The sequence below is a fragment of the Parasteatoda tepidariorum genome, chromosome 3, assembly GCF_982258835.1.
Source record: "Parasteatoda tepidariorum strain Cologne lab strain chromosome 3, Ptep-v5.0, whole genome shotgun sequence".
Lineage (NCBI taxonomy): Eukaryota > Metazoa > Arthropoda > Arachnida > Araneae > Theridiidae > Parasteatoda > Parasteatoda tepidariorum.
The window spans coordinates 5,719,101-5,745,117 of NC_141757.1; the positions used below are offsets into that span (position 1 = coordinate 5,719,101).

Genomic DNA, 26,017 nt, shown 5'->3' on the forward strand with positions numbered 1-26,017 from the left:
AATGGCGTGTGGAAATTTCGTGCCCTGATTTACAGTGTGTGTGTGTGTGTGTTTTTTTTCTGTACTGATAGTATATCTCAATGAAATATGTCACAAGAAGCATGATGAAGTGTGGCACGGGGCAAAAACATTGATAAAAAGTGTGACATCATTGATGGGTGCCATCGAAAGAAAGCATGAAAGCTTTGCAAAAACGAGGATTTTTTTTTAATATCTTTCTTTCCTTCTTTGTAAAAAGAAGCTTTACAAATACGTTATTGTTCATATAATACAATGGAAATCATAAAATGAAGAAAAAATACTTGGTTTAAATAATGTAAAATTACGTTAAATAGAAATTAATTTTGTTAAATTTACGTAAAAAATTATTAGGAAATTCACTGAACTCAAAATAAGCAATTGAGAAAAAAAAACGTTAATATTCATGGTAATAAAACGCAAATTGTATCATGGAAAAAATATATTTCTATATATATATCTTGGTTAAAATAACGTAAACAAATACATTATAAAAGAAACCAACTTCGTCAAATTAGCGCCAAAAATTGGTTAAGAAATTCACTGTAGTCAATATAAGAAAATAGAAACAAACACACTCACTAAAAGCGTTATAAGTTTGGTTAAAATAACGTAAAATTTACGTTAAGAATCGGTTACGAAAGGAAGCGTTGAAAGAAACGTTAATATTCATGGTAAAAAAAAAAAAAAAAAAAGAAATTTATGTAGCCAAAAATAACCGTTGATAATTTGGTTAAAGTAACGTAAAAAACGCGTTAAACAAGAAACCTATTTGGGTACAATTACGTCAAAAATGGGTTACGAAATTCACCATAGCCAAAAAAAGGTCATTTTTAGGTTAAAAATAACCCAAATTTTAATGTTTACCACTTGAAACGAAAATAAACCGTTTGTCCGAAACGTTTAAATGCTCTTAACCTTGTGGCATTTTAACGTTTTTTTCACGTCATTAATACTTGTTTCTGCTACATGTATACATGCGATTGCTGCGTACCGTAACTCTATTACGTCATTTTTATTGAGAGCTGTTGTAGCAAGATTTCGTAATGCTTATTTTCTGAATATCGCTTTCTCATTTATCATTACGCGTAATGAACGTGAGAATGGCACTGGAAAAAATGTCACGTACTCGTGCAGATTTTTATTTATTTATTTTTCTCATATGATTGATTTTTTAACCTTGCATTGATTTCACTCACGTAAATCTATCAGCAGTACTCAAATTTCTCGCTTATTCTGAAACTCTTATTCCGAATTCTCGCTATTTCATTTTTTTTGTAATAATTTCGAAATTTATACTTTAATTTAGTTTATATATATATATATATATATATATATATATATATATATATATATATATATATATATAAACTAAATTAAAGTATAAATTTCGAAATTATTACAAAAAAAATGAAGAAAATAAATCAGTTGAAGACAGAAAAAAGTTCATTATATCCAACTTCCTCACTTTTTTGGTTCACTATATCCACAAAAAATAACATTTTACGTGTATAGCAAGGCACGGGACCTAACATTTCGTTCACTATATCCGGGAGTTCACTATAAACCGTGTTCACTATAGCGGGGTTTGACTGTATTTCTAAAAAATATTTTATTTTAATAAATTTCTTCTTCTTTTTTCTTAATCTTTAATATTTTTTTTATGTTTTTCCTATATTTAAACTTATTTTATGAGTGCTATATACTTGCAGCTTATGCGCGGTAAATAAAACGTAATTTTCTTACGTTCACAGTAGCGGTCCAGAGTCCGATTTACCTTAATTTCCTAGAATTTACGTAATGAGTTAAAATTCGCTTTTTATCTATCAAATTTTTAAATCAATTTTAATCCCCTTTCTGTAGAAAAGATCCCCTTCAAATCCTTTTCTGTCCCACATCAATTTTAGTGAAAGCTTATTAAGAAAAAGATGAAAGGAAATATGAACAAAATATTTATAAGTAGACCCCAGAAAAGATTCTTTACATCTTCTTTTTCAATTTCATTATTTAATAAAAAGTAACTGAAATAAAATTTTTCTTTGTTCACCTAAGTAGGAATTAACTTTAATTTTTTTATTTTTATTACTTGTTTACATACAGCGTATTTAAACAAAGGTAATACTCATTATTATCTTTTTTCAAATCATATGATCCATAATATCCATTATTCTTTGTTAGTCATGACACTGAAAGATACGTTACGTGAAAGATACTCAAAACGTTTATTAAAGTGAATGATATTTCGATTTCAAAAAGACATTTTTACTGCGCAGTGTGGATTCGTTTTATAAATAAAGATTACGTTTCTAAAAAATGAAAGTTAATTTATTCATGAATTGATTCTTTTATTTTGTGAAAGAGATTATTTGAAAGTTTTCATCTGTCAGAAAGGGCTTATCTATAAATAAGTTATATTTCTTTTAGGTGAGCTTGAAAGGCAGGAACAGGCCAGAAAAAGCACATCAATATTTAATAAAACATTATCGTTAAGCGAGTGATCACTTTCGAGCGATAGAAATTAGGAAAAATCTTACAAATGAATCTCCATGACCGGGATAGCCTGGTCGGTAGGACGCATGTCCAAGAGTTCGTGGGTTCGATCCCCACCAGCCGAAGACTCTCCCTGTAGTAAATGGTGACTGACGCACGTTAAATCTGTCGAGTCGCAAAGTCCTCCATGTTCCCATGGATGCTGTATTCTTCCTTTATAAATCATGAGATGTCCTCAACATCTGTTTCCGTCTTGTTCTGGAGGCTCATTCTGCAGCTGCGGTGACCACTTTTTTCCATTTTCAATTGGACATGACTGTCCCCACCCCCATTTACAATGTTTTAATATTGTCCACTCTTCTGCGTGTGCAGTCGTAACTACTTACATTACCTAAGCTATTTAGAAAAAAACGCGATATTTTGGTCAAAATAACAATTTAAATTTTATCTTTTTTGAACTTTGTGTTATCAAATTTATTTTCAACTGAAATTCAAACAATGAAAAATAGTTTTCCATCATAATATTATACATTTGAAGTATTTTTATGCAATTTAAATATTAGTAAGATTACTATTCAATATGTCAAGTTTTTGTGTAATTAGATATCATGCCTGTTGATATGCTAAGGTTTTCAAAGTGTTGCTGTGATATGTTTGCGAGTTGCCCTGGCCAGCGCGTTCACCTGATCTCTCAGCAATCGAAAAGGTCTCGTCAATGGTTGCCAAACGACTGGCACGCCACCATTCGTCAGTCACTATAGTCGATGAATAATGGCATAATGTCGAAGCTGCACGGAATGTTGTACCCGTCCATGCTATCCAATCTGTGTTCGATTCGATGTCCAGGAGAATAACTGCTGTTATTGCTGCCAGGGGAGGTTACTCTGAGTGCTGATTCCTCAGGATGCATTAAAATATCCTGAAAATTTAATCACTTGTTCTTCCAACTATAATGTATTTGCCCAATAAATATCATTCTGTTATTTGCATTCCTTCCTGGTTTAACAATTTTAACGGCCAGTAGTGTATATTGTGAGAAAATTGTTCAACTGTTGTATTTCTAATAAAAACAAGCATTAAAAATTTTGCTTCAATTTTCTTTTACAATAAATATGTGATTTAAATAAATAATTTTTATTTTGAATTTATCCTGCACAGTAAGAAGAATTCAAATGTTATGGTCTCAATTTGAACTGAAAATATGGTATCAATTTTCATTGAAATTCACCTGGTATACCTGGAAAACTCAGAGAATTTTTTTTTCTGAATTTGAGGGGAAACTCTGCATATGTTTATATATTATTATACTGTAAAAATATTTTGAATAAGGGATATTTTATTTCTTTTAAAACCAAAGCAAGAAATGGTTTTATTACCGGTTTTTCTTATTTCCGCAGTATAAACAGACCTGAAAATGTTTTTTCAAAGGTATATATATATATATATATATATATATATATATATATATATATATATATATATATATATATATATATATTTACAAATAACGCAATGGTGATAATGACAGCATTCATTTTGTGTGTTAAGGATGTCAGTCAATTTTCCACAGCGTTTGTAAATGCAGGAATATAATTGATCAGCATCCCGCAGTATTTTTCAAAACCTCTAACAACATTATTTTGGAATGTTTGACAATATTAGAATTTGTGTTCCTTTTTATATTATACAATATTTTACAATGTTTAAAGCTATGTGTTTATTTTTTGCAATATGTGGTATACTTAAGTTACCTAATTAAGAAATAACCTACCTGGCTGATTGTGCAAATTTAAAGAAATTGTGACAGATTTCCAAATCGCTACCATAACTAAAGTATTCATCAAGTTTTAAAGCTTTAAAAAGAAAAATCTTAGAAGAGGGACTAATTTGAGTGTTATAATTCTTAGCCACCGTATAAATCGCTATACATTTTAAGCCTTTAGCAAGTCCCCATTGATGCTTTGGCATACAGGTACCAAAAATCTGAACAATTTCGAATCTGTACCATAATATCGCTAACATTAAAAAAAAAAATGTGTTTCCATGTGATTTAGATTAAAATGGCTTAATTTGCTCAATAAGTTAATTTTTGGCTGAGACACTCTGAACGTTCTAATAATATAGTCATAGCTGCCAACTCTACTGGATTTTTTCCTATATATGTTGGCAGCTATGTGTAGTATTATATGATCTTGCATTTCCACCCTCTTCTTAGACAATTGTTATTGACTTAAATTTGTATTTTACAGAGTGACCACGAACAAGAAACTACGAGAAACTGTTGCCTTAGAATTAAGTTTCGTCAACTCGAGCCTCCAACTTCTAAAAGAACAACTGGCAGAACTCAACAGTTCTGTCAGCATTTATCAAAACAGAAGGTATTTCTCTCGCATATCTCACTCTCTTAACCAATGTTAACAAACGGCAATTATCATATTGTCCTCTCATATTGTTTTGTATGCAATTATTTACCAATGTCTGTTCAAGAGTTAGTTCAGAACAGGGATGGACTTGGGCACTGGGATCCGCCCTGTCAATTAACTCCAGACAATGCAGCTACTTTCTGTTAAAAAGAAAATTGACATTAATTTTGTTTTAAATCTCCTTGAAAAATTAAAAATATCGTTAAATTGAAGGAATTAACTCCTATTCCTTTTTTTTATAAATATTTAAACAAAAACATAACAAATAAGATTAAACGAAACATTAATTTTTTGAAAAGGAACAGCACATACATTTGAACCTCTTAACTCGTAGGAGATCATTCAACTTCTGTTTCCTTACAAACTGCAGTTACGTCTCAGTATAGGTTAATTTTTAAAGAACAAAAATCCTTTTGAAAATTTTTCTGAGAAATTGTGTTTCTTTCGTTATATTTTCAATTTTAATCTATAATTTATTTATTTGTACTTAATTTATTTCAAAAATTGAATAATTCAAATAAATTTAAAAACTGTATAACTATTGTAGGAATTCAAAATTTAAAATTTCCAATTTGCTTAGCAAATATAGCGCACGGTGCCCCCTAAAGTTTGCACCACCAACCTCCAAAGAATCCCAGTTCATTCCTGGATTCAAAAATATTAAATTATATTTGTTCTTATTACAATTTTCGTTATAAAATAATAAATCTCACCAGTAAAAAACACTTGTTTAAACAAAATTTTGCATTTTGCGAAACATTTTATTTTATAACTGACGTTGAATAGCCAACTCTATTTTTCGGGTTTATGACTACTAAAATTGAACTCTGTAGCCTTGTAATTTTGAATCCAATTCAGAAGACAAGGGAATTCCTCGATCAAGTACAGCGAGAAATTTTCCTTGATCTTTTTTATGGAACTTACTCGCATTTACGTTATGTGGGAAAGAAAAGCATGAAAACATGCTCCGGTTGGCCATGCAGCAAGGAGACTTTTACCCATGATCCACTGAGGATATTTTACGTGAGTACTGTGGTCGGTTGATTTGATTGGCAAGCCGGATGCGGAATTCATATGGACCAGCCATTGCTGGGATTCGAACCCTGTTGACCTAATTGGAAGGCGAACACTCTATCACCTGAGCCATCACGGCTCATGCATGAAAAATTACTGGCAAAACAGTCAGTTACAGTTATTTGGCAACTATAACATGGTTTCCACTCCACAGGTAAACCCTGGGAAATACAGGGAATTGAAAAATCCCTTAAAATAATAGGGAAAATGCAGAGAATTTTGAGTTTTTCCTTACAAACTGGTAAAATACAGGGAATTTTTTACTTATTTTTGTCTTTTAAAAAGTGGTGACCACTCAAAGTGTAACCAATGGAATATTTAAGAATGATATTTCAGCTATATTAAACTATTCCATTTACTATAGCTGTATTTGTTTTAAGTATTTTAAGCTGTTCTTTATTTCTCTAAATTTTTCCATCAATTAAAACTAGTATAGCTAGATTAATGTAGGTCACTCAATAGCTGAGTAATTGTGTCTTTCGTCTTAGTATATTGTGTATAATACATACAGGGAAATTTTTTTCTAGATTTGATTGGCAATCCTGTATAATGTTATATTAATATTTTTTCTTTCTTTTAGTACCCCTCAACTTGTGCCAATGATTCCACTTGGATTGAAAGAAACAAAAGAAATTGATTTTTCTGACCCCTTCAAGGTAAGCTTTATTTACTGAAAAAAAATTAACCTTTCCGTGCATATCATTGTTCTGCTATTGTTGAAAAAAAAATGCCTTTTTTCAGGATTTCATTTTAGAGCATTATAGTGAAGATAGCAATAAATATGAGAGTGCCATCAAGGAATTCATGAATATTCGGCAGGTATGCTCATTTATTCACTCTTTCTTTACTGCAATTTGGTATTTATGTGGAACTCCTTCGACTTTTTTTGTCCTCTTTCCAACAAGTTGGGTGCCTCTTTCAGCGCAGTTAGGGTCTGTCTAAGTTTTTATGTGAGGTACCTATTTTGTGAAAATTTAGACATAATTAAAAATTATATTAAAAAATCAACACAAAAATATGGTAAAGTAAGAAAATATTTTCAAAAATTGTCACTACAGATAAAAATTATTCATGACTGCTAATTTTTCTATATATTTTCTCGGGTCGCATTCATTTCATCGACAATCACTTCATCGACACACCATTTCATCGACACCACTTCATCGACAGGCCGTTTCATCGACTAGGTCATTTCGTCGACAGGCCGTTTCCTCGACAGGGTTGTTTCGTCGACAGGCCATTTCGTCGACAGGGTCATTTCGTCGACAGGGTCATTTCGTCGACAAGTCATTTCGTCGACAGGGTCATTTCGTCGACAGGGTCATTTCGTCGACAAGTCATTTCGTCGACAGGGTCATTTCGTCGACAGGGTCATTTCGTCGACAGGGTCATTTCGTCGACAAGTCATTTCGTCGACAGGTTCATTTCGTCGACAGGGTCATTTCGTCGACAGGATCATTTCGTCGTCAAGTCATTTCATCGACAGGGTCGTATCTTCACATAGGTTATTACATCGACAGGGTAGTTTTGTCAGCAGGGTCATTTCGTCGACTGGGTCATTTTGTCGAAAGAGTCATTTCATCAACATGATCGTTTCATCGACAGGGTCATTTCATCGACAAATCATTTCGTCGACAGGCTGTTTCCTCGACAGGGTTGTTTCGTCGACAGGCCATTTCGTCGATAGGGTCATTTCGTCGACAGGGTCATTTCGTCGACAAGTCATTTCGTCGACAGGGTCATTTCGTCGACAAGTCATTTCGTCGACAGGGTCATTTCGTCGACAAGTCGTTTCGTCGACAGGGTCTTTTCATTGACAGGATCATTTCGTAGACAGGGTCATTTCGTCGACAAGTCATTTCGTCGACAGGGTCATTTCGTCGACAAGTCATTTCGTCGACAAGTCATTTCGTCGACAGGTTCATCTCGTCGACAGGGTCATTTCGTCGACAGGGTCATTTCGTCGTCAAGTCATTTCATCGACAGGGTCGTATCTTCACATAGGTTATTACATCGACAGGGTAGTTTTGTCAGCAGGGTCATTTCGTCGACTGGGTCATTTTGTCGACAGGGTCATTTCATCAACATGATCGTTTCATCGACAGGGTCATTTCATCGACAAATCATTTCGTCGACAGGGTTGTTTCGTCGACAGGGTTGTTTCGTCGACAGGCCATTTCGTCGACAGGGTCATTTCGTCGACAGGGTCATTTCGTCGACAAGTCATTTCGTCGACAGAGTCATTTTGTCGACAAGTCATTTCGTCGACAATATTAAGAGAAGATTATTTTGTAGGCAAAGTCATGCGTAATTTTGAAACTAGTCTTATGATTCTTTTACAATAGACGTTATGCCCCTTGCACTTTTTTGTAATTTAGTATATTTCTGATGAAATTTTTTAAGCCTAGCCTGATGCAAAATCTTAATAGTATGTTGAAGTTGCCGGAAAAAAGCATTTCATTTGAAAATTGCCTACTCCTCTATTCATATCACGTTGCAAAAACGAAACATTAATTGTATTTTACACATTTAAGTTGTATATTACACAATTTTTTTTCTAATCCTATTTAACACATTTGTTTCTAAGATTAATTTTTAATGCACATTATTGTAGATTATCATCGCAAAAGCAATTGCAACAACTATTGTGAATGATTCTTGATGTAGGGAGTGAAGGACGGGTGAAATTAGGAAGGAAAAAAAGACGGTATAAAATGAATCTGTGAGATAATGAAACCATGTGGTCGATAGATAATTTCAATGACAAGGTTTTTTTCGTTAACAGGCCATTTCAGCTGCAAAAATTTTCTGTCGATAAAAAAGAAAATTATACTTATATAACGTTCCCCCGCAATGAGTAAAATGCATTAATACAGTTTAAAATCTTGTCCAAAAAGAAAGAGAAGGAAAAGGAACTAACTTTTGCAATGATAACAATGGTGATGTTTACGAAGAATTTAATCCGAAAAACACAAACCTTTTAGATAGTTAGCTAGTAAGATTACTTCTTGTTTTATCAAAAATTTATATATTCCCTGTGTTTAGATATTTATTTTTTTCAAGCTCAGTTGATTTTTTTTTTATATGCAAGTAATCGGTAATTTTGTTACTATTGACATATTAATAAAATTTTCTTACATGAAATTTCAATATTTATATATTTTCTCTTTAAAAGAAAGATCGATATAGGAAAAAAACAAACTAAGTTGTATGAGTGGCTATTACGAAAGTTGGCGAGCGAAGTGAGCAACGGGCTGAACTTTATAGTATTATAAAAATCTTGGGAAAAAAATGCATGAGGGGAAAAATAAAATGAAAATCCAACTTGGAAAACATATTGGGAAATAATGTTGATAAATTTTTTGTTCTAATCCTCTTCCTCATGTCTTTGTAAGCTATTCTGCTGAAGAGGGAAGTTTCTGACAATTCTTGTGAAATTTAAATGAAATATTATTTTAAACAAAAATCTTGTTCTCGCATTTCCAGTTTATTTTATTTCTTATTTAATTAATTATTTATAACGTTGTGGCGTTTAATATGTATTTTATCCTATATGTACCCAAAACATTTATAAGTTCTCTTACCTTATAAAATAAACTTCGTTAAAGTAAAAAAAAAAAAAAAAAAAACTCACAATGACTCCACATCCTCGGTATGCGATGCAATCGAAATGATATAAAAAATGGTTCTAAATCAGAGGAGGGGAGGAAACCTGTCTAATTGGTTTTTATGATCTAAAACATTTGGGGAAAAAACGCAATTTACTACGATATAACAAATAAATTGACTTTTGAGTTTATAATTGAGGAGAGTTATCTATAAGCATCTGATTTAATTCCCGTTAATGTTTTATTAAAATAAGTTTAGCAAACTTGTTTTTTTACTCAAATATTAAAATGTTTTTCTTTTCGATTTGCAAGAGAATAAAAATTTATTTAAATTAATAAAATTTGCAGGGAGAGTATATATTTTAAAGGCGAACAATAAGTCCTTCAAAAAATGTAAAAGTGTAAATTTTTAAATATCATGTTTGATATGTGTCATGATAAAGAAATGTGAATTTTCGTTACCAAAACGAAAAAAGTGGAATTTTGAATGTTGATAGAATATTTTGTGAAATTTTGCCCTTGTGGTTTTTGCTATGTGTGAAAATTTTTATAAATTGTTTTTCTCATTTGTAGTCTATTGAACAAACTTGATATTTTAAATACATATGCATTTTTTATTTTCATTTTTTCTACATTTTAGTTTTGAGTCTCCTGGCTTGTTCAGGCAGAAAATAATCAAAATTTTGATTGGCGATAAGTCGTGCTAATAGTGGTCAATAAGTGTTTGAAAATTGTGTTTTCATCCTGTGTAGAAAATCAGTTAAAAATTTCAGCAATTATACTAGTAAAAAATTGGTCAAATTTTAATTGCAAATTTTTTTTTTCTTTTTTGTAGAGTAGGAGTTATTTATTCTTACATTTAAATTCCAAGCTTGACTTTTTGTTAATTTTCTTTTAAGCAAAATGTGTCTAATTTAAATCCTGCAAATAAAAAATGAATTAATTCATCATTTACTTACTACTATTATTATTCTTATTAAATTATACTATTATTATTTAATTATAATAATAGTATAATGCAAAAATAGTATAATTTGATAGTATTAGATTAGAATTGAATAATTAATACTATTATTAAATTCACTATTCATAGAAAAAACATATTTTGTGAAGACCAAACACTAACAGGCTTGCAACGTTACGCCCGTGCTTCTAAACAATTTTGGTAAGGTGAGTAGCACTTTAAATATTGTGGGAATCTACAACCGCCTCGGTAAATACCTAAACATCAAGCTTGTGTTCCTATTGTTCTTCGAAATCTCTAATAGTAGTAACGAAACTAAGACTCAATTCGATTGTTCGAATACGCATATTCCTGTCCTAATGTTAAAGATGCTGAATAAAAAGTTTAAAATTGCAATTAAAGTGAACATTAAGAAATTACTTTTCCATCATAAAAAACCTATAATTTTTTTTCTACTTAAGCAGACATAATAATTAGGTCTATGCTTATTTTCATTTCTGTGAGAATTCGACTGATGTCCATGTTTTTGTTAAAATTTATGTAAAAATGTTGAAACTTTTTACAGCAATAAATTTAGCTTTCCTCTCCTTGAAATAGTGTCTAAATTTTCATTGTAATATATTTTTATTGCTTTCAATTCTAAAAATATATTTTATTAATTTGATTTGATATTAAAAACAATTTGATTGTTAACGTCCCACTATATTAACTGTAACCACGGTCCGGATATCATGCTTGGTAATGTTCTGAAGACAATCCTTACCTATCCTAAAAATAAGTGTCGAGCTATTACGATTTAGATATAGAAAAGCAGATTTCGATACATCAACTGTTTAAACGCTTCTCAACTACCTATTAATTAATTTAAAAAGCGAACTTCTTTTAGTGCAATTGGAACAATAAACCGCCATAAAGAATTTTACTTTAGTATAAAATTAAATAAGTGCATTTTTCTAATTAATAATAGAAATATTTAGATTAAATCTCTAAAATAGTTTCAGAATTACGCCTGACACTAGCAACGAAATGACCCTGTCGTCGAAATGACCCTGTCAACGAAAAGACCCTGTCGACGAAATGACTTGTCGACGAAATGACCCTGTCGACGAAATGACCCTGTCGACGAAATGACTTGTCGACGAAATGACCCTGTCGACGAAATGACCCTGTCGACGAAATGACTTGTCGACGAAATGACCCTGTCGACGAAATGACCTTGTCGACGAAATGACCCTGTCGACGAAATGACCCTGTCGACGAAATGGCCTGTTGACGAAACAACCCTGTCGAGGAAACGGCCTGTCGACGAAATGACCTAGTCGATGAAATGGCCTGTCGATGAAGTGGTGTCGATGAAATGGCCTGTCGATGAAGTGATTGTCGATGAAATGAACCAGACCCATTTTCTCCCATATGTTCAAAAATAATTTCGATGTTGTAAAATCTTGGGCTTATAATTGTACCCAAATTTAAAAATCATTGTTCATGGTTAATTTCAACTTGTATTTAATAAAAACATGCTTTAACAGTACTACCACTAAAAGTTATTTTCATTATGAAAACATTTTCAACTGGGTCATACAAATAAAAGTTTCGCAGAGGAAAAAAAATTTAATAACAAATAAAGGTCTGTTAAAATAAATTTACAATAGTGTTTAAGATAATGTTCGAATTTTGACTTCCTGTAAAGTTTATAGAGGGCTCATCGTTTCATTTTAAAAGCTTAGCAAATAAAAAGCTCGCTTTGATATGACCGGTTAGGCTAACCACGTTACACTATCTGACCACGCTACTATCGTAAAAGACAGCTGGCAGAAAAGCTCCTCTTTTCCATAAATTGCAATGAGAACAGGGTTTGCATGAGAACTGGCTTTTTTAAAAGTATTTTGTAAAACTACCGTTTTTCCTAAAGTTGAATTTGTGAAGGTACCGCTAAACAGTAGTAAATTTACCTTGGACAGACCCCTGGCAGTGAATAAAAGGAGCTGTGGTTTGAGTACTTTAAAACTCAATTTGCAAAGCTTTAATTTTAAACCGTCTTTAATAGTTTAAATATTTACAAATAATAATTGTGAGATTTTTAAAAAAATCCCCAATTTTAACAATTCTTAACAACATCTTCGGCTGGGATAGCCTGATTGTTAGGGCACTGGGCTCATGTCCGAAATGTCGTGGGTACGATCCTCGCCAGCCAAGGACTGATTGTGTAGTAAATGGTGACTGATGCATGTTAAATCTGTCAGGTCACACAGTTCTTGATGTTCCCAGAACAAATCATACGTTGGGGGTACTGATCCAGGAGTTCCCTTGTCTTCTGGATTGATTCAAAATTACAAGGCTACAGAAACTTTTTGAAAAATAAGCCAGTTTTTAGTCATTTTCTTTAAAAAATTAATCACTTTTCTCATCTTTCTTGAATTTTTCATGTGCTTCTCATCCTCCTATTGTAGAAACTTTCTCATACAGTGATTAATCAAATTTCAATCCTATTTGAAATGTTCAATTTTATATGCTTTATTGTTTTCATTTTTGATGAAGATTTTAAGGAACTGTGTATTTAACACAAACTGTACAGTTAAAAAGAATGATTGCAGGTTGAACATGTTGTAGTCTGGTTTATCTCATATTTTAATAAGTGGCATTTCTAGATTTCAAGTACTAATGAAAAATGCTATTTATTAATTATTTTGAAGCATTGTTGTTTGAACCTCTTAAAGAAAAGTGGCAGACCAATTAAACTAATAGTAAAAGTAGCAAGTTAGTTCAATATAGCAAAAGCTTGTTATTATTTTATTCCTTAATTGCGATTATATACCATGGTATAATTTTTTAAAAAGTGCTTAAAGTTGTTCATTTTCATTTTTAAAAGGCCCTTAAAGGTGTTTTTTTTTCATGGGGTGTTTTTAGAGAGTGCTTAATTTTCCCTTTTCGAAAATTAGATTTTTTTTTCTTTGCAATGTCAATTGCAAATGCAACGTTTGTACAATTCATTCAACCACAATCCATTTCGACGTGCCGTCGGTTCATAATTTATGATGGCGCCAAGGCCATTAATTTGACATTTGATGAAATACTTGGGAGTGACTGCTGAGCTGGGTTCGCTGAGATTCTTGCACTCTTGTTTGCAACTCTGCTGCATTTTGCAAGATATTCTCAATTTCAAGCTTCATTTTTCACCCTCTGATATCAAACTGAAAAATCTCTCGATCTTTTTATGGTGGCTAATATAATCAAGAAAAAGAGTTCTTTGTCAGAAATGAGTTATTTTAACATGATCATGTAAAATCTTCGAAAATTCTTTCATATTTTGTTGATGTACATAGTGCTTAAAAATATTTTTTCTTGTGCTTAAAAAGTACTTTGAAAGTGCATATTATTTGTTGAGATATTTGGCTATGCACCCTGTATACTAAATGAATGTAATTTTAATTATTTGCTTTATTTATCTTCTAAATAGTCTCTAACATATTGAATTTTTTTTCAGGCAGTAAGAACGCCGACAAGAGATGAGAACGGTGTGAAACTATTGTTTGAGTATTACAATCTACTTTATTTCATCGATCGACGATTTTTTCCTCCTCACAGAAATATGGGCATCTTTTTTGAATGGTATGTTTCACTCATTCAGGCCTGATCTATGGTTATTAAGATAGAATTTTTATTTATGGTCAGTAGTAGAAAGTAGTGCACTATAAGTAGCGAAACTAAAGTATTCTCTACTTTTTTTGCAGTTCTTAACGAATCCTCGAAATTACTTTTAACGTTAGTTTAGTAAGGAAACGTCTCTACCACTACAAAGATACAATTCCAATTCTCTAGTGTATAAGACATGTTAACTCAATTCTATGTTGGGGTACCTTTACGTAGATATGAATGTTGACATGGTCAATAACTACTATCCCCACATTGGTGACCTTCGGACGTGATGTGAACACGCCTACCTTGACAGAAACGCCCACTTTGATTTGTACACGCATACTTCGTGGGATGGTCCCCGTTGACTTGCTATTTGTGACTGCGACATAATCTACCACCTCGCGCTGTTGCTACTCAGTCTCGATCACACTAAACATCGGCCTGTATATACTTGACTGCTAATGGCAACACAGGAGCGACCATAGCCGTGAACTTAATACTGCTCTCACTAACAGCATTTAAAATTACGGTGATCTTAATTCAGCTCTCCCTGCTTCTCACAAAATAGAACTGAATCCACTAGTGGTGTCCATTCATCAAATTCTATCACAAATATAATTCTGGTGGGGGAGTACTGTAGTGCGTCTACCACTATAAATATACAATTCCAATTCACTAGTATATGAGACATGTTAACTCGATTCTATGTCAAGGTACCTTTTCATAGATGAAGATTGAAATTGTCGATATGACAGGTTTAAAGCAACTAATTTTCGAATTTGACAGGTACAAATCTTCACAAATTCATCAATGGATGCAATGAAAATGACACTGCGGCTGCAGCCAAGCGTTAACAATAATTATGTGTTTAGAATCACTTATAACTAATATTTAAACTAGCCTTAAATGCAAAACTAAGGCAAACAACATTAAAGAGCTCAAAAATATTTTTGTGCTCTTTAACGTTGTTTGCCTTAGTTTTGTATTTTAGCACAAGGTCGCCCACTTGTGTATTTAGCCTTAAATAACCAAAAATAGATAACTAATCACTTTGATCACATGCAAATGTACACTCGAAAACATTGATGCTATTTCAATGGAAGGGAATGTATTTTCGATGTACTTCATTTCTAAGTAGAAATAAAAGAACATTAAAAAAATTTCAAGTATTTAATAATTTTGTATTTCTTAAATTAAATATTCACTGCCGAGAAAGGCATAAAAAGTTGAAGGTTAAATGAATAAATTCAAAAACAAAACAAAAATGGAATGACAAACTGGCTTATGTAAACATGAATAAATATTTCTTAACTATTCCCTTACATTTTACCTAGTTTCGTCTCCTTAAAGTAGTGAAGTAGTTACTACAATTCCAAAGTAGTCTGTAGTCACTACATTTAAAAAAAAGTAGGTGTTGTTAATTACATTTGTAACAAAGTAGTTGTAGTGAAATTCAAAAATAATGTAGTTTTTCTGACCACTCTCTATGATTATTAAAATTAAATAAATAATTTTAAACTCACTTTCTTCTCTTTTTTTTTCTTTTAGTTTCTTTCTCAATTCCTATTATTAGTTCACACTCTCCCTATATCTTATCCAGATTTTTAATCGTTAATAAAATACTTTTTATTCATTCACTCCAGTTAAAATTCATTTTTTTTTTGGAACTTGTAGGGGATGACAGTTGATGTTAATACAGTTTTATCAAATACTAATTCATCAAATTTAATTCTTTAATTTTAGTTTTATATGAGAGAAATTTTTTTAATTATTTAATAAAAAGTAACTAAAATAAAATTTTACTTTGTTGACCTAAGTAGGAATTGACTTTAAATTTTTTTGTTTTTATATTACTTGTTCTTTTGTGAAAGATATGTTCAATTTTCCAGGAATTAGATCAATTGACCTTCAGTGCTTTATCAATTTTACCCACCTATTATTCAACTGATGTTATATTTCCCTTATAAAATGCTTTTAAACTTTTTTTTGGAGGGAGCATCATCTAGCTTTATTATGATTTGTGAATAACAGATCTCTTGAGAATGGCATTTTAATTTTGAACCATTATTTTCTGTTTTAATTCTCTCAATTAGTCTCTCAATTAGTCTCATTAATTCTCTCAATTTCTTTTCCAGGTTTGATTCCTTAACGGGTGTTCCCAGTACACAGAAAACCATAGCATTTGAAAAGGCCAGTGTTTTATTTAACATTGCTTCACTTTACACACAAATCGCTGCTAAGCAGGTAATTCTAGTTTTCTTAAATTTTAAGTGATCTTTAATCAAATGTCAGGAAATAGTAAACCTTTTTCAGATCTAAATATATTCTTAATATGGTAGTAAAAAAAATCTTTTTTGCATTTGACAAGATGAGGTTACAAATAACTTTAAAATATTTTTTTAAAAATTTTTTTGATCAAGAAATTGATATTAAGTTTTTTTATTAGGAAGCACATTTAATTGTAATCCCCCCCCCCCCACTTTTTAAAAAAAAATTTAATGCAAGGAATATTTTATTATGCCTTAAATACTTCATAAGATAACTTAATTTTTATAGTACACGAGAAAAGGTTTAAAGAGATTTATTATATATACAGCGGCCTAGGCCAATAGGCCCATACGCCAAATACAATGGATCATTTAAAAGGTCAACAGACCCTCATATAAATAAAATACAAAAATTATATATATAAGTTACTTTATTGACCTAAGTATATATATAAGTTCTAAGTATATATATAAGTATATATATAAGCTAAGTATATATATAAGTAGAAGGTTTAAAGAGATGCTAGTTCAAGCAATAATTATGTCATTAAAGCAAACACAGGAATAAAGTAAAAATACAAGTGCAGAAATGGACAAAATCTATGTCGCAATCTGTATTTTTATTGGTATTTTATTCAAGTTGTTTTGTTTTATTATACATAGCATTATGTATATAGTTTGTCTAAAGTAAGAACTCCCCTAGCCATTCGTCTGGACCCGTGGCAGTGACTATAGTAACAAGGTATAACTATTTCAAGTATGGGTATGGGGTCACTGCTTAGGACAGGTTTTGTCTTGGGTAGGCGAAAGAAAGATAATCTTTTTCTTTGTGTTAGCCTTAGAGTGAAGAGAAGTTACCCTCCCTTAAATGCGCTATTCTTGTTTCCATAGCATCAGATGACCTCAGACTTCTTGGAGGGCAAATTTTTTACCATAGACAAACTGTACTCTATCTACTTTTGAATATTTATGTTGTTAATTATTTTATGCTTATAGCACTTGGTTTTTTATTATCTCTATTTACTGTCCTAAAACCAATTTTTTTTTTGTATTTAGGACAGAGTGAATAGTACAGGTGTAGATGCTGCAGTGGATAATTTTCTGAGAGCAGCTGGTATGTTTCGGTACATCCGAGACAATTTCAGCAATGCTCCCAGTATGGACCTCTCTCCTAACACATTGGACACTCTCATACAACTCATGCTGGTCTGTATAAACATTCTCATCAATTTAAATAGCATTGTCATGAACAAGATTTTTCTACCTGAAATGTTTTGGCCTACGTTTTAATTTTTTTAAAATCACTTTTGAATAAGAAGTATTTAAAAGTGATAAAAAAGAAGTAGAAGATTTTTAGAATCCAAACATTGCAACAAAAGGCATACAAAGGCATCAAATCATTTCACATGTCAATAAGCTCAGTGCCTGACTAAGGCAAGGGCATATGGGGAAGTTGCCCCTGACCCCCACATCAGAGGGGGCCCCAAATCGAATAGAAAGTTTATTTTACGTTCCCTTCTTTAATGAACTTTTTTTTAAACAAAATATCAGCATAGTGTGAAATCCGTCAGTTTTATGTTAGCTTCTTCATTAATCTATCGTATGAACGTAATCTATGTTTTGAAACTCCATAACTTTCTGAGGCGGAATTCAGCTAAATTCTCGCATTTATGATGGACAAATTTAGTCAACCAAAAGCCTGTATTTTTATGTATTGCGATATGTTTACAAAAATACGGGCTTCTGATTGGTTTACTTAAACCACCGTAATTGCGTAAAATTAGCTGAATTCCTCCGTAATGTCAGCAAGGATATGCATTTTTCGCAGCTAGATAACAAAGTTAACAATCAGAAACCTGCATTCGGCAATATGGACATAGAATTGTCAGAAAATTAATAAAATGGACAGAGCATCATTTCCTCTGACCATTGGAAGGGGAGGGGCTTTATAGCTATTTTAGGTTCTAGTCAATTTTCTTGTTTCTTCATTATACATGTGTTATATGTATAATGAAGTGAAAAATTTAAATACCTCCATAAAGTTCAATTCCTCATTACTCAAGTAGTGAGATAGAGGGGGCCCTCAAAGAATTTGAAATTAGGCTAAATTGGGCCCTGATTAAGCTTACCTACTAAACATGGCAATAGGCGATCGAAATGGTCTGCAAATGGTGTAGAGCAGAACTCTCTACCGATGGCAACATTTCTCACTCTTTCAACATGAAAGTGTCTTTTGTTTAAGAAATTTTGTGATAACAATGATGCATAACTAATTGAAATAATGGTTAATAACAGAGGTGATTTTAAAAATGCTCAAAGCGTACAAAGTATAAATAAAGTGGAAGTATACAAATATATGATTGTTAGATAAATATATTTTCAATTTATCATAAAACAATTTCAATTTATCAAATATTTGATTGTAAATATGTATCAAAATTTGGAAATATACAAATCTTATTATAACTTGGTTTAAAATGTTATAAATGCAGAGATGATTATGCTCCGAAAAAAATCTGGATATTTGGCTAACTGTGATCCGGAATTTTCAAGAAATCATCGATCACATTTATGTCTAAAAATTCTTGCATATTTTATTTATAAATAGTAGAACTAGAATTTATACTTGGCATCTCTTTCATTTGTAAATATTTTTTCTAGTAGAATAATAAATGTGATTAGACTTATACATAACTATTGATTTAAATTATGCTGCATATAATTTATTTAGAATTTCATGTTGTGAAAATATCAATGATTTAAATTTATGCAGGTATTAATTTTTTGAAATGCGTCATTCATGATTTTATTCAAGAAATTTTCAGGATTTTTGAGTTGGGCTCACAATCACCCCTGTAAATGAACATTAAATGTTTTTACTTTTTCTTTCCATAATTCTTTTCTTTTAAAGAAAGTTTTACACTTTAATATTCGAAATACTATCGCAAACCCGTTCATCATTGCATTGTATGATATTGACTAACTGAAGCATGGTTTTGTGTAGGCACAAGCGAGGGAGTGTTTATTTGAGAAACTTGCACCAGTTACTGAAGAACACGGACTACAATCCTACTTAGAACTTGCTCAAGAAGCCGCACAGGTAAAAAAATTATTCATAGTTTATTTGAATTTAAATAATATTCTCTAAATAATATCCTCTTATAATTAATAAATAAAAAAAGAATTTTAGATTCTATTGTGGGTTTTACAGGGATATTTTCCAAGGAACCAATGATAATTGATTTTATGGTAGTTCAAGTTAAATTTTAGTGGTCTCGGACCATTGTTAATTTTGAGCCCTCGTTTTGGTTGATATGATATATTTAGGATTGCCCAAATCAGAACTATGTTTGGTGTCTAAATGCAAAGGGCAGATGCAATTCTGGGAGTTTTATTTACTTATTTAATTTTGTTTTATTTAGGTTATTTATTTGTTTTCAAATATCAAATAAATGTTTAGTTTAAAAATATGCATTTATTTTCGTTGCTGTTCCAAATAGCTATTTTATATATTACTTTTCTGGGTATATAAGTTATTGACGATGTCAACCTTCATCTATGAAAACGTTATATGTCTAATATGTCTTAGTGAATTGGAATTGTACTTTTGTAGTGGTAGATACACTACAGTACTCCCCCACCAGAATTAAATCCACGATAGAATTGGATATATGGACAGTACGAGTTGATTCTTTGTTTTTTTTTGTAAGTAGCCGGGAGAGCTGTATTAAGGTCACCGTACTTTTTGAGTGCTGATTGTGAGAGCTGTACTAAGTTCATGATCATGGTCGCTCAAGTGTTGCCATTAGCAGTCAAGTGTATACAAGCCAACACTGTGTGTTATCATCAAGATTGAGTAGCAACAGCTCGGGGAGGTGGATTATGTCACAGTCACAAATAGCAAGTCAACTGTTCAATGGGGACCATCCCACGAAGTAGGCGTGTTCAAATCGAAGTGGGCGTTTCTGTCAAGGTAGGCATGTTCACATCACATTCAAAGGTCACCAATGTGGGGATGAGGATTATTGACAATTTGAACCTTCATCTATGAAAACGTACCCCAGCATAGAATAGAGTTTATGTGTTTTATATACTAGTGAACTGAAACTGTACTTTTGTAGTGGTAAACACACTAAAACTTTTTTTTTTTGTGATTACTGTATAATTTGTGCAAAATTTTATATTAATTAAATATATAAGTGTTACATCTTTTTAGATGAAATTTAATAATCTCCCAGGCATCTTAACAGAATGTTATTCAATTTTATATTTTATTATGTTTTTCGTACAAACTCATAAGCAGAAACAAAATTATAACGGTTAGCTGGACAACAGTGGTTTGAGACTTTTTTACTTTGATGTGAGATTGAGTGTGAAGAAAATTTAGGTATAGTTAATTAGTAAAGCATTGATACTTATGGTGGTGCGTTGTAAGTTTGCAACTTTTTGGAATGGCTAAAATCTTCTAAATTTAAAAGAATTCTCTCCTGTTAATTACACTCTTATTCACACTGTTATGTGCATTCCATACACTGTTATGTGCATACTTATATAGAATGACAATAAACACTAATAATAGAGAATTATATTTAGTTCCCTATTATTTGTGTTTCCTTCCAAATGTTCATTTCTCATAGTTTTTAGTTCTAAATATTAAAAGTTTACCAATTTATCAACTTTTTTTAAATTGTACATAAATATTTAGTAACTTTTATTAAATGCATTAATTAGTATGTTATTTGTAACTATATATTAACAAGGTTATTTGTATACAATATATGATTTGTTGGTTTGATTCTGTTTGGTATGTGATTTGCTAATTTAGTTATATTTATAAAACTTGATTAAACAGTTGGAACTTGGAACAGTTTTTCATCTGATTATAAAATTAGGTTTTAACTGTATTTTTTTGTGTAATGCAGTGAAAAGAACTACAGTTGTTTAATTTCTTAAGAAAGTGCCCTAAATTTATTTTCTTGTTGTTGCTGCTAATAAACTAGATTACGATTGTAAACTGTTTAGGAAAAATTATTTTGAAATTTGATATTTCGTTTTTAAAGTGTTTCTCCCATTTTTTTCTACTTTGGCTTGGAAGAAGCTTATTTTTTCCCAGGTTGGTTTATCCTTCCATTTTGGAAGATATTTAGCTTCCCTGATTATAATCAATCTTGCATCTTCCACGATGCGTAGTGTTCAGCGGTGTTTATTTTTGTTTTTTAAAAGCACTTGAAGGTGCGGTTTTCACTAGCTTGTTTTTACGAAGTGCTTAATTTTCCCTTTTTGAAAATGTGATTACAGTGTCGATTACCGCTACGTATTATGCAAAAGCGTGGTTTTCATATTTTTCTATTCAATGTTTTCACAATCCATTCAACCACATTCCATTTTGGCGTACCAGCAGTCCGTAACGTATGATACCGCCAATCATTTTACATGTTTGATGAAATACTTGCGAGTATGTATATGCGTCTACTGAGCTGGGTTCGGTGAGATTAATGCACTCTCATGTGCAACTTTTCTGCATTTTGTAAGATATTCTGAATTTCAGGCTTCATTTTTCACCCTCTGAAATCAAACCAAAAAATCTCTCGATCTCTTTATGGTGGCTAATATAATCAAGAAAGAGTTCTTTGTCAGAAACTACTTATTTTATCATGATCATGTAAAGTTTTTGAAAATTACTTTGCATTTTGTAATGTATATAGTGCTTAAAAATATTTTTTGAGTGCTTAAAGGTGCTTATTTTTTGTTAAGACAAATCACTGTGCACCCTGTTCATCTGTTTGTCCGCTATGATGACTTTTCCCCTTGTTTTAGGTTGCCTTTGTGTATGGTAGTGTATATCAAATCATGAATAACAGTTCTGTTAAGGATTATGTTCCATTTTCATGGATTAGTCTACTTCAAGTGAAATCAGAACATTATAAAGCTCTTTCGCATCACTACGCAGCTGTTGGATTATTGGAACATACTGGTAATTTTTTTTCTTTTCTTTTTTTACATGATCAGTGACGTGGAGGCAACTCCAGGCATTTGAGTCGTAAATATAGATAAAATGTCTAATCAGCCAGATCTATGCTCACACTAACCTTTTTTCTTACTACTGACAATATAAAGTTTCAAAATCCAAGGCTGTGATATTTTTCTTTTGAAGTAACATAGCTCTTTGGTAACTGAAACATTTTGAGCTGGACACGCAAGCAACCACCTTTTTTCCAGAGTTCTTTTTCAAGTACTATATCTATTCATAGCTGCCAACTCTACTGCATTTTCCAGTAGACTACTGGATATTGCTAGTTTCTCCTGGTTTTTGTTTTTTTTTCTAAAATTCCCTAAAATTGTGAGTAAGTTTCCAAAAAAAATTCCCTTTTGAAATAGAATTTTTGTACAGATTATTGGTTGAATATTTAAGTAAGTATTACTGATACATAATGAAGCAAATCTCATTTATAGAAATCAGTTTAAAACTTTTTTTGTTCTAAAATGTTCAGTTTATTTTTTAATTCAGAACTCTCTTTTTAAATTTTAAAAAAATCTTTTAACTATCTTTGATGAATTAAATGCCTATTAATATTTGAAGTTATGAGTAAATTTAATGCATAACATTTCAAGTATGTTTAATGTCAATCATAACTGAAAAATATTGCTTTTTTTTCTATTTTGATAACTATAGAAATTCCTAAAATTCCCTATGTGTAAAATATTTAGCATCCCTAAATATTTATAATTAATGTTAATGTAATATTTTTCCTATGCATGTTGGCAGCTATGTCTAGTTTTTTTTTTTTTTTATACATTGATCGTAAAAAAAGATGTTTTAAAATAATGATTGTTTTTAAAATCACGAAACTTTTCATATGATATTATAGCGAGACACAAAATTTTTATACAGCATTTCAGTATTTGTTTTATGTGGCGATTCTATTTTATTTCACACACTCCACATTTACACGAATCCTCATATGTTGCATTAAAAAGTGTTTTTTAATGAATTAAGAAGTGAATGTTTGATTTCCAGGTGAGATAAACAAAGATGTTGAGGCTATGCTAGAGTATGTCCATGCAAAAGATACAAGCAACAACATAACATATATGGATGTCCAAGTGCCAAGATCTCAAGAAGAAAGAAGGCAATTAGGTAATTACTTTGCATTGAGATGTGTCAATTTAAAATGCTTGATTGACATTAGAATATTATGTACACTTATTTTGTGAACCATTTAATTATGAAATAAAATATGCAGTGTTGTTGGATATGTGTATAGAAATAGATATTGTCTTTCTCCAGCGGCTTACTTTTAGAATTCCAAGTAACTTGCTGAAAATTGAATCATTTGTATGTGTCATTTCACAAATATATCTTATTGTTAATCAAGTCTTGAATCTTGCAGGATCTTACTTCAAATAAATTCGGTAAAAATTAGTGTAGTACTTAGATCCTTATTGGTTCATATATTTAATGTCTAATCATAAACATTTGCATAATGAAGGTGAAAGCAAATGAAATTAATAAGTAAATACTTAGGTAAATACTAAAAGTATTACATAAATACTTGCAATTAATATGAAAAATTTATTATTCAATTATTTTTAGATGTTTGAAATAAACTTCATATAAAGATATAAAGAAGTCCAGAAAAAAGGAGAGAAAAAAACATCCTTTATTCAGAGCTTGAAAACTTAAACTTCCCCTTTCTGAATCAATTAAGCCTTTCTCCCTCTTCCAGTGGTTTTTGTACTTGGAACTTCTTACTCGAACCTTGTTCCTTGAAATTCATAGTCTGACAGGGTATACTTTCTTCTTTGTCAGCGCAACATCCCCTTTCAGACCTTGGCTGCCTCAACAGCTGACAAACGCCAGTGCCTCTATCCATGGCAACTCCCTTCCAATTTCTAATTTTTAGGCTTTCAGGTCATTTTTGATATCGTTGAGCTATCTAGTAGAGGGTCTGCCCAACACCTTCTAGAAGTATGAAGGCCTCAGCACGGATCAATTTAGTAGTCCGATGTGACGAAGTTAACTGCGCAGTTGATGAAAAATAAGAAAGATGTCATTGCGTTCAGGGTACTAAGCTGCGCAGTGGTTGAAAATACGATATATGTCATTACGTTTGGACTACTAAAGGATATTTATGGTAACCCGTGCAGAGGCCTACTCTTTTCTAGGAGGTGTTGGTCTGCCTCAGGATTTTTTAAAGGTGACGATTCCCATGGCGCTATTTTTGGGGCTTCTCCATTGATGACCCAGCCATTGCTCAGCCTATTATTGCGACAAGGTCTATACCATTATATTTATTTCTTGCAGGTAAAGCACACCTGAGGGCCTCATTATTACTTCACGAAGAAGCATTGCGCCTCCATAGAATGTGTCGCCAGCTGAGACAGATAGATAATTTACAAGAGCGCCTGCGAATAGCTCATGACACATCCCTCGACAGGTACGCCAAATGTGAACAAGAGGACGATTTTCAGGAGATTTTAGACGCACCACCCATTGAAGGTATTCGCCGCATATTTATAGCAATTAATCTGATTTAAAAATTTAATTTATACTTATAGTCCTGGATGCAGTAATAAGAAACAGACTGTTAATTAATTTGATAATTAATATTGAATTTGATTTAAAAAAGTAATTTATATTTATAGTCCTGGATGCAGTGTTAAGAAAGAGACTGTTAATTTGAGATTTTTTATACTTTGTATAGAAAGTACTTTTTTAATTTTAAAAAACCTGCATCAAGCATGCACTTCATAAAACTTAAAAACAAAGCATCTAAAAGACATTTCTTTCATCTGGTGATCAATTTTCATGTAGCTCTCATGAATTTTCATGTGTGATCAATTTTCACTCTTAAGCTCGCCTCCCCCATTACTGTGACCCTTTCATTATAATAATAATTTTTTTTGTAATGATGCAAAAAATGAAATAATAAGTGCGTATTTCCTCCTACAAAATGCGAGAATGTCGTCCATAATACTAGAATAAAAAAATAATAATACATATTTAATTTAAAACATTATATACAATTTTATTTGATTCAAATAGTTTTTTTTATAAATAAAACTTTTCTGTTACTTAAATTTAGTTACATGCATAGCTGTTATTATTAAAAGTATTTTGCAAAAAGATGTTAGTGCTAGAGTGGTTTGTTGCAGGAAGTCTGAAAAAATTCTGCTACAGATGATGTTGCAATATTATTTTCAGTTAAATTATTTTTATATTAAACAGTATCCAATGACTGAAAATATTCATGTGTGTATGCAGTTCATATGTATAAACAGGTTATCTGCACACCTGATATGCCATGATTTTTTTTTTTTTTTTAAATCATGGATTTAGGTTGCAGAAAAATCTAATTTTTAAAATTGTATTTACCCACCCTCTCAATTTCAGTATCCCAATGTTCCAAATATCTGAATTTGTAACAAAATCCTCACTCATAGTCATATTTTATTAAAATATAAAATGTTTTGATTCTGATCTTTGAAAATTATGGCGTCTTTTCAAAAAATGAAAGAAAGAACATCATTTCTAGA

The 26,017-nt window shown here is 31.4% G+C and overlaps 1 protein-coding gene and 1 long non-coding RNA gene across 4 annotated transcripts in view; both read left to right on the forward strand.

The window, feature by feature from the left end:
- Positions 1-26,017, forward strand: part of LOC147812725 (uncharacterized) — a 284,443-nt gene that overhangs the window by 192,229 nt on the left and 66,197 nt on the right. The gene's annotated exons all lie outside the window — the stretch shown is intronic.
- Rhp (GTP-Rho-binding protein rhophilin) overlaps positions 1-26,017 on the forward strand; it is a 76,960-nt gene that overhangs the window by 42,095 nt on the left and 8,848 nt on the right. For all 3 annotated transcript variants that reach the window (XM_087158665.1, XM_087158666.1, XM_087158664.1), the window contains exons 3-12: positions 4,758-4,886; positions 6,586-6,661; positions 6,747-6,824; positions 14,062-14,186; positions 16,349-16,457; positions 17,537-17,686; positions 19,485-19,580; positions 22,298-22,454; positions 23,499-23,618; positions 24,786-24,980. In XM_087158665.1, coding sequence (XP_087014791.1) covers positions 4,758-4,886; positions 6,586-6,661; positions 6,747-6,824; positions 14,062-14,186; positions 16,349-16,457; positions 17,537-17,686; positions 19,485-19,580; positions 22,298-22,454; positions 23,499-23,618; positions 24,786-24,980 — 1,235 coding nt within the window. The remainder of the gene's footprint in view (positions 1-4,757; positions 4,887-6,585; positions 6,662-6,746; positions 6,825-14,061; positions 14,187-16,348; positions 16,458-17,536; positions 17,687-19,484; positions 19,581-22,297; positions 22,455-23,498; positions 23,619-24,785; positions 24,981-26,017) is intronic.